Source organism: Oncorhynchus tshawytscha, linkage group LG15, assembly GCF_018296145.1.
Source record: "Oncorhynchus tshawytscha isolate Ot180627B linkage group LG15, Otsh_v2.0, whole genome shotgun sequence".
NCBI lineage: Eukaryota > Metazoa > Chordata > Actinopteri > Salmoniformes > Salmonidae > Oncorhynchus > Oncorhynchus tshawytscha.
The window spans coordinates 16,600,065-16,612,571 of record NC_056443.1 but is presented as its reverse complement, the minus strand read 5'-3'; the positions used below and the strand labels follow the sequence as shown (position 1 = coordinate 16,612,571).

Here is a 12,507-nt window from a genome sequence, read left to right as displayed (position 1 = left end):
CACACCACCCTTTATTTCATCTGGAATTTCTATCACAAAAAGGTGCTTGTTGGTTAGGTATCACATGGAGAACTATTGCAAACGTTGAAAAACTTACATTTGAATGACATTCTGAAATTCTGTTTTAACTGAATAACCTTGGGACTGATCACTGTTCTATAAATTCTAGATCTATGCTCCAAGCCAGCTGCAGACAAAAGTGAGAGGAGTCCTGTATCCTCATCCACACCCAAGTCAAATAGATAAGACACACACTTGAACTACACGAAGGGAGGCCAGGGTTGAGACACACACACACACACACCCACCTAATATAAACCGCAGCTCAGACACAGGACATGATGGGATAAACTGTTCTCTACAGACAACAGCCTGGAGACAAGACAGTTAATAACGGAAATTACAAGATACTAAATTATTAGAGAAGAGAGGGGGGAGGGAGGGAGAGAGAGAGAAAGAATACAGTTAATAATGGAAATTAGAAGATACAGAATTGACTCCTGAATGGCACAGTGGTCTAAGGTACTACAGGCATCACTACAGACCCGGGTTCGATTACAGGCTGTCACAACCGGCCATGACCGGGAGTCCCATAGGGCAGCTCATAGGGGGGCTTTAAGTGGCTCATTGCGCTCTAGCAGCACCTTGTGGCGGGTCGGGCGCCTGCAGGATGACTTTGTCGTCAGTTGAATGGTGTTTCCTTCGAAACATTGGTGCGGCTGGCTTACGGGGTAAGCGGGTGGGTGTTAAGAAGTGCAGTTTGGCGGGTCATGTTTCGAGGACTCTCCCGAGCCCGTTGGGGAATTGCAGTGATGAGGCAAGATCGAAGTAGAATTGTAATTGGATATCACAAAATTGTGAAGAAAAAAATAAAAAGATACAGAAATACTAGAGGAGGGGGTATATGGAAAGAGAGAAGGAGGGGGAGGAAAGGATGGGGAGGGAAAGGGGAGGAGAGAGACAGTTAATAAAGGAAATGAGAAGATATTGAATGATTGGAGGAAAGAGTAGATGGGGTAGATGGAGCGAAAGGGGGGAGGAAGGGTGGAGAGAGAGAAGAGAGACAGGGAGAAAGAAAGAAAAGGAGGAGTGGGAGAGCGAGAGAGGGTGGGGCAGAGGCAGCCATGAGGGACCACAGAAAGAAGATCTGGTACCACACACGCAAGCACAGACACACACACAGACTGACAGAGCCAAAACATAGGGATACCACTGGGAGAGTGTCACATGGAGGTCAGATCAATCATTTACTCGCCAACTCAATTCAGAAATACACACACACACCTCCTCTCCTCCTAAGCACACTTCTCCACCCTCCTCTCCTTGTCCCCCTGCTTTATCCCTCATCGAGCCTCCTCTCCTCCGCCCTCCATAATCTCTCCCTCTATCCCTACTATTGGCTCTTTAACTCTGTCTCTCTCTCTCTCATCCATCCTTTCTTCAGTGTCATTACATCTGTCAGGCTAAGGAGCGTGATGAGGCTGCATTTAGAAACTCGTTTGCATAAAAATTCTATGAGCTTTAATTTCTATCCCATTCATTTTTATAGATAATTACACAGAGGATAGAAAGACATGGAATGAGTGTGTGTGCGTGTGTGTGTTAAAGCCACATTAGTCCTACCCCTGACACATTGTCTCCAGTGAAGTGTGATATGGTGAAAGCTGAGCCTGTGGTATGCGGTTCTATAGTATAGTTAGAGTTATTTTAATGACTGGCCGGGGTGTAATGGAATGTTCAAATGTACTGTTGGAATCTCATGGTGGAATACTGTTACAAGTCCAAGGGCCTAAACAGTGTGTGTGTGTGTGTGTGTGTGTGTGTGTGTGTGTGTGTGTGTGTGTGTGTGTGTGTGTGTGTGTGTGTGTGTGTGTGTGTGTGTGTGTGTGTGTGTGTGTGTGTGTGTTTCTCTCAAAACACACAGTGGCAGTGACCCCAGTCAAACTCGGTCACCTCAACACGTGTATGTAAGGATTCCTAGAGTTCAGGGGTCAAGGTGAAAGATCTTAACTACATTCAAATGGTGTGTAATTCCCTCATCACGCAGAAAGCCCTTCAGTAGGACTCTCACACACACACACACACACACACACACACACACACACACACACACACACACACACACACACACACACACACACACACACACACACACCAGTAACACGTGACTGTGAGGTATCCAGCACGGGGACTTGACATTCATACTGTAGCAACAGGGCCTAGCTCAGTAGGAACCATAGAGATACATAGAGATACAGCTTTATGCTAGAAACATCACAAGACCATCTGTCAGAATGGCAGAGTGTTTACTCACTCCAGAACTTTCAACCTTAAAAAAAATTCAATACGAACTTTCCCGCCTAAGAAAAACGAATTAGTATCATGAATATTGGCCATATGCCACAACCCCTCTGGCCTTATTAAGTACAACACTGTCATGGTCTTACAGAAGGGTTAAACAACAATAAAACAGAGTGACTGTCCCTGACCGAGTCTGTAATACCAACATGTTTCATGCAGACCACCATAGTCCCTGTGCCCAAGAACACTAAGGTAACCTGCCTAAATGACTACCGACCTGTAGCACTCATGTTTGTAGCCATGAAGAGCTTTGAAAGGCTGGTCATGGCTCACATCAACACCATTATCCCAGAAACTCTAGACCCACTCCAATTTGCATACCACCCCAACAGATCCACAGATGATGCAATCTCTATTGCACTCCACACTGCCCTTTGCCACCTGGACAAAAGGAACGCCTACGTGAGAATGCTGTTCATTAATTACAGCTCAGCGTTCAACACCATAGTGCCCTCAAAGCTCATCACTAAGCTAAGGACCCTGGGAGCCCCTCAGAGGTGCATGCTCAAGCCCCTCCTGTACGCCCTCTCTCCTGTTCACTCATGAATGCACGGCCAGGCACGACTCCAACACCATCATTAAGTTTGCTGACGACACATCAGTGTCTGATCATTATCTATGTAGAGTCACTTTAACTTTACCTACATATTACCTCAATTACCTCAGGTAATCAAACGACTACCCAGACTATTTGCATTTTCCCCCAACCCCACCACCTATTTTCCCTGCTGCTACTCTTTTCATTATCTATGCATAGTCACTTTTGTATATCGCCTCGACACTGTTATTTTACTGCTGCTCTTTAATTATATATATTTTTTAACTGCATTGTTGTTGAAGGGCTTGTAGGTAAGCATTTCGCTGTTGTGTTTTGGCGCATGTGGAGAGAGAGAGAGAGATTTGGGGGAAATTAAGGCATAGGATACATTTTTCAACCCTTTTCCTTCTTTAAAATTAGGCATAAAGTAAAGGCTTTTCCGGATAAACATATGGGAAACAGATCTACATAAAAACACAATCGTGTTCATGCCAACTAATATAGTTTTGAAGAAATTGTTTAAGTATTTCCTTGTGCAAAACCACATCTCTTTAAGATATTTTCGCATTTCTCTCCCTCATGAGGAAAGCTCACAGAAGTAACAAGTAATGGTAGATCTATCAATTAGTTACAGCGATAGTACTGATATCATATTTTTGGGATGAATTATTCGAAGAACAAAACTCGTAATTCCGTCACCAAAAAACAGTAATGGAATTACTGCCGCTGCATTGGTCAAAAGCAGTCCCATCACACAGTTGTATCGCCTCGTACTGTCCTCCCTTCCACTGGAAGCTCATAACTGTTTGCTTTATTTTCTCTCGCTCTCTCTGCCTTTCTCACTCTCCGGTTAATGTCACCTCTCCCGGATCATACTGACACCTACCCATGAGCTCCCTCTCTTTCCATTTACAGTAACCAGCCCCCTCACCCGCCGAGCACCGGCCGACACCGGACGTTCACGGACGTTGAAAAGTAGTGGAAATTTGGTCAGTTCACCCTGGCCTTGATGTTAACGTCCACAGACAGACCGGACCAAATCTGAACCTATCATAGACGAATGTTTCACCCGTTTGAATAGCACTGTACAGTACAGTGAATAGAGCGCAGTAGAGAACAGTACAATAGAACGAAGTAAAGAAAAGTAGAATATAGTAGAGTACAGTATATCGTACCGAACTGAATTATACTCCACTGTACTGAACTCTACCTTACTCTGTTCTGCTGTATTGTATTGTACTGCACTGTACTGTGCTTTGCTGAGCTGCGTTGTATTGTACTGTACTGTACTGTACTGTACTGCACTGTACTGTGCTTTGCTGAGCTGCGTTGTATTGTACTGTACTGTACTGTACTGTACTGTACTGTACTGTGCTTTGCTGAGCTGCGTTGTATTGTATTGTATTGTATTGTACTGTACTGTACTGTGCTTTGCTGAGCTGAGCTGCGTTGTATTGTATTGTATTGTATTGTACCTCACTGTGCTTTGCTGCGCTGTATTGTATTGTATTGTATTGTACTGTACTGTACTGTGATTTGCTGTGCTGTATTGTATTGTATTGTACTGTACTGTGCTGTGCTGTGCTGTATTGTATTGTATTGTACTGTACTGTACTGTACTGTGCTTTGCTGTGCTGTATTGTATTGTATTGTATTGTACTGTACTGTACTGTACTGTACTTTGCTTTGCTGTGCTGTATTGTATTGTATTGTATTGTACTGCACTGTACTGTGCTTTGCTGTGCTGTATTGTATTGTATTGTATTGTACTGCACTGTACTGTGCTTTGCTGTGCTTTATTGTATTGTATTGTATTGTACTGTACTGTACTGTGCTTTGCTGTGCTGTATTGTATTGTATTGTACTGTACTGTACTGTACTGTGCTTTGCTGTGCTGTATTGTATTGTATTGTATTGTACTGCACTGTACTGTGCTTTGCTGTGCTGTATTGTATTGTATTGTACTGCACTGTACTGTGCTTTGCTGTGCTTTATTGTATTGTATTGTACTGTACTGTACTGTAATGTGCTTTGCTGTGCTTTATTGTATTGTATTGTATTGTACTGCACTGTACTGTGCTTTGCTGTGCTGTATTGTATTGTATTGTATTGTACTGCACTGTACTGTGCTTTGCTGTGCTTTATTGTATTGTATTGTACTGTACTGCACTGTACTGTGCTTTGCTGTGCTGTATTGTATTGTATTGTATTGTACTGTACTGTACTGTGCTTTGCTGTGCTGTATTGTATTGTATTGTACTGTACTGTACTGTGCTTTGCTGTGCTTTATTGTATTGTATTGTACTGTACTGCACTGTACTGTGCTTTGCTGTGCTTTATTGTATTGTATTGTACTGTACTGTACTGTACTGTGCTTTGCTGTGCTGTATTGTATTGTATTGTATTGTATTGTACTGCACTGTACTGTGCTTTGCTGTGCTGTATTGTATTGTATTGTATTGTACTGCACTGTACTGTGCTTTGCTGTGCTGTATTGTATTGTATTGTATTGTACTGCACTGTACTGTGCTTTGCTGTGCTGTATTGTATTGTATTGTATTGTATTGTACTGCACTGTACTGTGCTTTGCTGTGCTGTATTGTATTGTATTGTATTGTACTGCACTGTACTGTGCTTTGCTGTGCTGTATTGTATTGTATTGTATTGTACTGCACTGTACTGTGCTTTGCTGTGCTGTATTGTATTGTATTGTATACTGTACTGTGCTTTGCTGTACTGTATTGTACTGTACTGTGTATTGTACTTGCTGTGCTGTATTGTATTGTATTGTACTGTACTGTACTGTGCTTTGCTGTGCTGTATTGTATTGTATTGTATTGTACTGCACTGTACTGTGCTTTGCTGTGCTTTATTGTATTGTATTGTACTGTACTGTACTGTACTGTGCTTTGCTGTGCTGTATTGTATTGTATTGTATTGTACTGCACTGTACTGTGCTTTGCTGTGCTTTATTGTATTGTATTGTACTGTACTGTACTGTAATGTGCTTTGCTGTGCTTTATTGTATTGTATTGTATTGTACTGCACTGTACTGTGCTTTGCTGAGCTGCGTTGTGATGTCCAAACTTGTGAAACATGAGGAGAAGGACATTCATATCCATAATGATGCATTTCTGTGTAGTACAGATCAGGGACCCATGATGTTATTCCGTTACCGTAATTCCGTTACCGGGTGTAAATCCACTTTAGAGCTCTGCTTTCCAACCCGACGGGCCCCAACATTATACATTGGGTTAGGGCCGGGTAGGCCCTGTTTTTTTCATCAATAACTAGGTTACGGTAGGTCTTGGGTATGACTAAATTGATCCCCAACGTTTTGAAGCGGAGCCATTTGCTCGTGCTCTGCTGCACAGTACAGTCATATCTGACTAAGATCATAACATAGTGACAGAAGTGCTTCATCCTCGTCAAATATAAAAACAGGAGAGATTATTTCACGAAAATAATCATGTTTTGTCGGAGTTTAGTGTGACGAAAAACAGCTCACTGCTCTCTCACGTCTTGTCATTGAGCAGAGGAGCCCAAGCCGAGCCGTTGCTATGGATACTCATCGACTAAGAGCCGCCATTGGGCAGAGTGCATGCAGATCGAGCTGCCTGCGCGCAGGGAGTGAGTGACAGACAGAGAGGAGCAGCTAATGGATTTACTAACTGAGGAGGTTATTTCGGATTTCGCTTTAAATTTGGCAGAAGCAATCGGGCCTGGGTATGGTAGGGCCTTAATGTCGCGGGCATGGATAGGCCTTAAATTGTATGCCTATGCAGGGCTTTAATTCACTTCACTTATTGTAGTTCAATAACCAAAGGTGCCATGTCATAGCTGACACCCAATTCCTTCTGCAGACATCGGAGCAGATGTTTAACTTTTTAGGTTTTATTAAACATGGTGGCATAAAATCCTGAGGGAGATTTTCTCGTTATTTCATTACCAAAAAATTTGCATCTGCATCAGTTTATCCCACAAAATGTGTTTTTGTAAATTTTACAGTGGAAATTGTTCAACTTTGAAATGAACGGCTTTTCTTTGGCATACACTTCAAAGGGAAAAAAACGGAGTCAAAAGCTGTAATTCCATCGCCGTGGAATTGCCCTTACCCCACTGATACTCCTCTGTGCAAACACACATTCTCAGAGCCAGCAGTGTTTCATATCTTGGCATCGTAACTCTCATTTCCTTATCAATGAGACGCGGACTCCTTTTCCTTGCATGACTTGTACAAGAAAGGAGATCTCACGACATGCCACTGTTTCTCCTGTGTACAATAAAGCTTACAGTCAACAACCAACGTTTCAGCTTTTCTCATCTTAGCATGAGAAGTGAAGTGCTAGTTTCCACATAAGAAGACAGAAGGCTCCTGTGTCATGCCATTTAGTGGTGAAGTCCAACATAACAGCAAACACATGACTTCTTGCAGCTTTTTGGGTCTTTCCAACACACACACACACACACACAGAGAGAGAGAGAGACGCGCGCACACACACACGCTGCTGCTTTCGAATAAGCTAGCATTCCTCAGCGTTTCTTATAATGAAAAATACCCTACTCCTCGTGCTAGGTTGTTCCAAGCGCCGATTCCCGAAATCCCTGCATTCCCAGGCAGCCTTACCTGACCTGGTCCGTAAAACTTCCAGCTTCTCCATGTCTGCTTTCACACTTACTCGCTCAGTAGGAGTGGGAACGGGAAGCGAGAGGGGAAGAGGGAGAGAAAGAAAGAGACGCTCCAGACTCTGAGGTAAGTCTTGTGAGTCATTAGCTGACTGAAGCTAGGAGTGTGTCAGCAAGAATGAGAGAGAGAGAAAGGGAGAGAGAGAGAGAAAGGGAGAGAGAGAGAGAGAGAGAGAGAGGGGAGAGAGAGAGAGAGAGGAGAGAGATTTCTCTAGTATGTCGAGGGGAGAAAGAGAGGAAGTCAATGGTGCCGGCTCTGTTCACACCCTCCCCTCCTGTCTCCCCTCTCCTACCCCCATCCTCCCCCTTCCCTCCCTCTGTGGCCATTGTCATCGCTGCACTGCTTTTTCCTTCCCTTCCTCTCTAACCCTTTCCTGAACCATTTCCTGAGCACACTGGAGGTGACGGATAACCGGCCAATAGGGACCATGGGTGTGTGTGTCCGCAGGAATGAGCACACCACATAAAAACACACACACACGCAACACACACACACATGTTCGCTTATGAGCGTGTTGGGAAAACATGACCACAACAAGAATCAGACCATGGCTGTAAAACCAAAAGAACACGCCAAGAAGCATAAACAACCAAACTAACAGAGAATAACTTGGTGTGTGTCTGCAGGATTTACTGTGCATCCACACCACAGGGCCGGTACCAACATAGAAACACACACACACACACAGAACATGTTCACTGATGAGAGCGTTGGGTGAACTTTACCAACCAAACTAAAGAGGCTAACTCTGTGTGAGTGAGTGAGTTAATTGTGAAATTCCTCTTTGAGGCGTCTACAATCAGCACTTTCTACAGGCAACACCAAGCGCATGTCTGAGTAATCAGCAGATAATCTTATTCTCCTGACTCTACGTGTGTGTGTGTGCGTGCCATATGAAGAAACATTGAGGCTTAAGACTTAGCCAGTATAGAAAATATAAGTATTGCCAATGTATTCGCTTTCAAGCGCATGTAAAGTACATCAGTCGAGAGAGAGAGAGAGAGAGAGAGAGAGAGAGAGAGAGAGAGAGAGGGAGAGAGAGACAGACAGCCAGACGACAACAGTCTCTCTAAGAACACATAACACCCTGAACGACACCTCTCTCCCCCCTCTCTCCCCTCCTCCCCCTCTCTACCTCTTCCTTCCTCACCCCTAAGATAAAAGGGCTAAGATAAAAGGATATGATAGGCTACAGCCACAACAACGGTATGATCTATGGCATACAGACAGCATATTGTATACATACAGGGTGGAATCTGTACAGAATCAACTCACTTACTGGCACCATGGGACAAACTCACTAACATATATACATACACACACACACACACACACACACACACACACACACTGTCAAATGTACTCCCTAACACAGTCAGTAGACAGTGGATTTGCATTCCTGCTATTTACATTCCCGCCGTCGATGTCTGTGGGACAACACTATGACACACCCTCTATGCCTGCAGCACATAGACCAGGTGACCAAGGATACACATACAGACTTTCTCTCATATAGATACATATAGTTTTCATGTTCACACACACGCACATTCACACACACAGATGTGTGCACGCAATCACTCTCACTCACGCACAGGAACACACACACACACATGAATGAACAAAATGTACACACACACACACACACAAACCAGTCATCAGCAGAGTAGCATTCAGAATTCAACCTTTGATTTGATGGTTTGATGGTTGTAGCCATCAATTGTCCCATTAAAATTCATTATTAGCAAACTTATTTCATTTCAAATGTCAAATTTCTCTAGTATAGGCTCTTTATCGTAGTGAACGATATCAGCCTGCGATAAGTGATCGGAATGGTTGGTGTCGCTAGTTTTGGACTTGTAGATGACCTGGAGCCAGTGGGTCTGGTGACGAATATGTAGCGAGGACCAGCCGACTAGAGCATACAGGTCGCAGTGGTGGGTGGTATAAGGTGCTTTAGTAACAAAACGGACTGTGGCACTGTGATAAACTGTATCCAGTTTGCTGAGTAGAGTATTGGAAGCTATTTTGTAGATAACATCGCCGAAGTCGAGGATCGGTAGGATAGACAGTTTTACTAGGGTAAGTTTGGCGGTGTGAGTGAAGGAGGCTTTGTTGCGAAATAGAAAGCCGACTCTAGATTTGATTTTAGATTGGAGAAGTTTGATATGAGTCTGGAAGGAGAGTTTACAGTCTAGCCAGACACCTAGGTACTTATAGATGTCCACATATTCTAGGTCGGGACCATCCAGGGTGGTGATGCTAGTCGGGCATGCGGGTGCAGGCAGCGAACGGTTGAAAAGCATGCATTTGGTTTTACGAGCGTTTAAGAGCAGTTGGAGGCCACAGAAGGAGTGTTGTATGGCATTGAAGCTCGTTTGGAGGTTAGATTTCCCAAGTTTCTGACTTGTGATCAGACTCGCTCAGGAGGAACAAACTTGCGCCTTTTTTCAATGCTGAATTGAATGTCATTTGGAAAACCAAAAGATGTCATAATATTTTTTTTTTTTCGCAAACATCCTTTCTAAATTTAAAAGTAATCCAAGAAGTAATCATCACAAGTTTTTTTTAAAGTAGCTGTAATCTGATTACAGGTACAGTTTTTTGTAATCAGACTACATGTAACTGACCACATGAAATCAGTTACACCCCAACCCTGTACATACAGTTGAAGTCGGAAGTTTAAATACACCTTAGACAAATACATTTAAACTCCGTTTTTCACAATTCCTGACATTTAATCCAAGTAGAAATTCCCTGTCTTAGGTCAGTTAGGATCACCACTTTATTTTAAGAATGAGAAATGTCAGAATAATAGTAGAGAGAATGATTTATTTCAGCTTTTATTTCTTTCATTACATTCCCAGTGAGTCTGAAGTTAACATACAATCAATTAGTATTTGGTACCATTACCTTTAAATTGTTTAACTTGGGTCAAACATTTGGGGTAGCCTTCCACAAGCTTCCCACAATAAGTTGGGTGAATTTTGGCCCATTTCTCCTGACAGAGCTGGTGTAACTGAGTCAGGTTTGTAGGCCTCCTTGCTCACACACGCTTTTTCAGTTCTGCCCACAAATTTTCAATGGGATTGAGGTCAGGGCTTTGTGATGGCCACTCCAATACCTTGACTTTGTTTTCCCTAAGCTATTTTGCCACAACTTTAAAAGGATGCTTGGAGTCATTGTCCATTTGGAAGACCCATTTGCGATCAAGCTTTAACTTCCTGACTGATGTCTTGAGATGTTGCTTCAATATATCCACTTAATTTTCCATCCACATAATTTTCCACCCTCATGATGCCATCTATTTTGTGAAGTGCAACAGTCCCTCCTGCAGCAAAGCACCCCCACAACATGATGCTACCACCCCCACAACATGATGCTACCACCCTCGTGCTTCACGGTTGGGATGGTGTTCTTCAGCTTGCAAGCATCCCCCTTTTTCCTCCAAACATAACGATGGTCATTATGGCCAAACAGTTTTATTTTTGTTTCATCAGACCAGAGGACATTTCTCCAAAAAGTACGATCTTTGTCAGTCCCCATGTGCAGTTGAAAACCGTAGTCTGGCTTTTTTTATGGTGGTTTTGGAGCAGCGGCCTCTTCATTGCTGAGCGGCCTTTCAGGTTATGTCGATATAGAACTTGTTTTACTGTGGATATAGATACTTTTGAACCTGTTTCCTCCAACATCTTCACAAGGTCCTTTGCTATTGTTCTGGGATTGATTTGCACTTTTCGCACCAAAGTACGTTCATCTCTATGAGACAGAACGCATCTCTTTCCTGAGCGGTATGACGGCTGCGTGGTCCCATGGTGTTAATACCTGCGTACTATTGTTTGTACAGATGAACGTGGTACCTTCAGGCATTTGGAAATTTCTCCCAAGGATGAACCAGACAATTTTTTAATCTGAAGTCTTGGCTGATTTCTTTTGATTTTCCCATGATGTCAAGCAAAGAGGCACTTAGTTTGAAGGTAGGCCTTGAAATACATCCACAGGTACACCTCCAATTGACTCAAATGATGTCAATTAGCCTATCAAAAGCTTCTAAAGCCATGACATAATTTTCTGGAATTTTCCAAGCTGTTTAAAGGCACAGTCAACTTTGTGTATGTAAACTTCTGACCCACTTGAATTGTGATACAGTGAATTATAAGGGAAATATCTGTCTGTAAACAATTGTTGGAAAAATGACTTGTGTCATGCAGAAAGTAGATGTCCGTTATAACCAACATGCCAAAACTATAGTTTTGTGTGGAGTGGTTGAAAAACAAGTTTTAATGACGCCAACCTATGTGTATGTAAACTTCCGACTTCAACTAAAAGTATGTGGACACCTGCTCGTCTAACATTTCATTCCAAAATCATGGGTATTAATATGGAGTTGGTCCCCCTTTGCTAATATAAAAGCCTCCACTCTTCTGGAAAGTAGTTCCACTAGATGTTAGGGACTTGCTTCCATTCAGCCACAAGAGCATTAGTGAGGTCGGGCACTGATGTTGGGTGATTAGACCTGGCTGGCAGTCGGTGCTCTAATTCATCCCAAAGGTGTTCAATGGGGTTGAGGTCAGGGCTCTGTGCAGGCCAGTCAAGTTCTTCCACACCGATCTCGGGACTTATGAAGAATGGGTGGTCCTGGGGCTCATCCGGCTGGTCCTGGGACTGAGTTCAAACCTGTTCTACTAACACACTGAGGCCTCAGGACCAGAACATCCAATCAATCAGAATAAAACATATTACAACACAGTCAAAACAAAAATGACATTGCTTATTGGGAAACCAGCATAAGCACAAAGCAAAATGCAGTGCTATCTGGCCCTAAATTGACAGTACACCATGGCTAACTATTTGACCATGGTTACTGATCAAAACCTTTACAAAGTACAGGCTCAGTGAGCACAGCCTTGCCATTGAGAAG

General features: G+C 43.1%; 1 protein-coding gene across 2 annotated transcripts in view; it reads right to left on the bottom strand.

Annotated features, from left to right (window-relative positions):
• The window catches only part of LOC112214506 (NHS-like protein 2), a 140,932-nt gene that overhangs the window by 48,932 nt on the left and 79,493 nt on the right, over nt 1-12,507 (bottom strand). Inside the window, exon 1 of one of the 2 annotated variants that reach the window (XM_042298195.1) lies at nt 7,527-7,801. The exons of the other annotated variant lie outside the window; for it this stretch is intronic. Coding sequence (XP_042154129.1) covers nt 7,527-7,560 — 34 coding nt within the window. The 5' untranslated portion in view covers nt 7,561-7,801. Of the gene's footprint in view, nt 1-7,526; nt 7,802-12,507 lie in introns of those variants that run through there. 2 annotated transcript variants of the gene reach the window in all.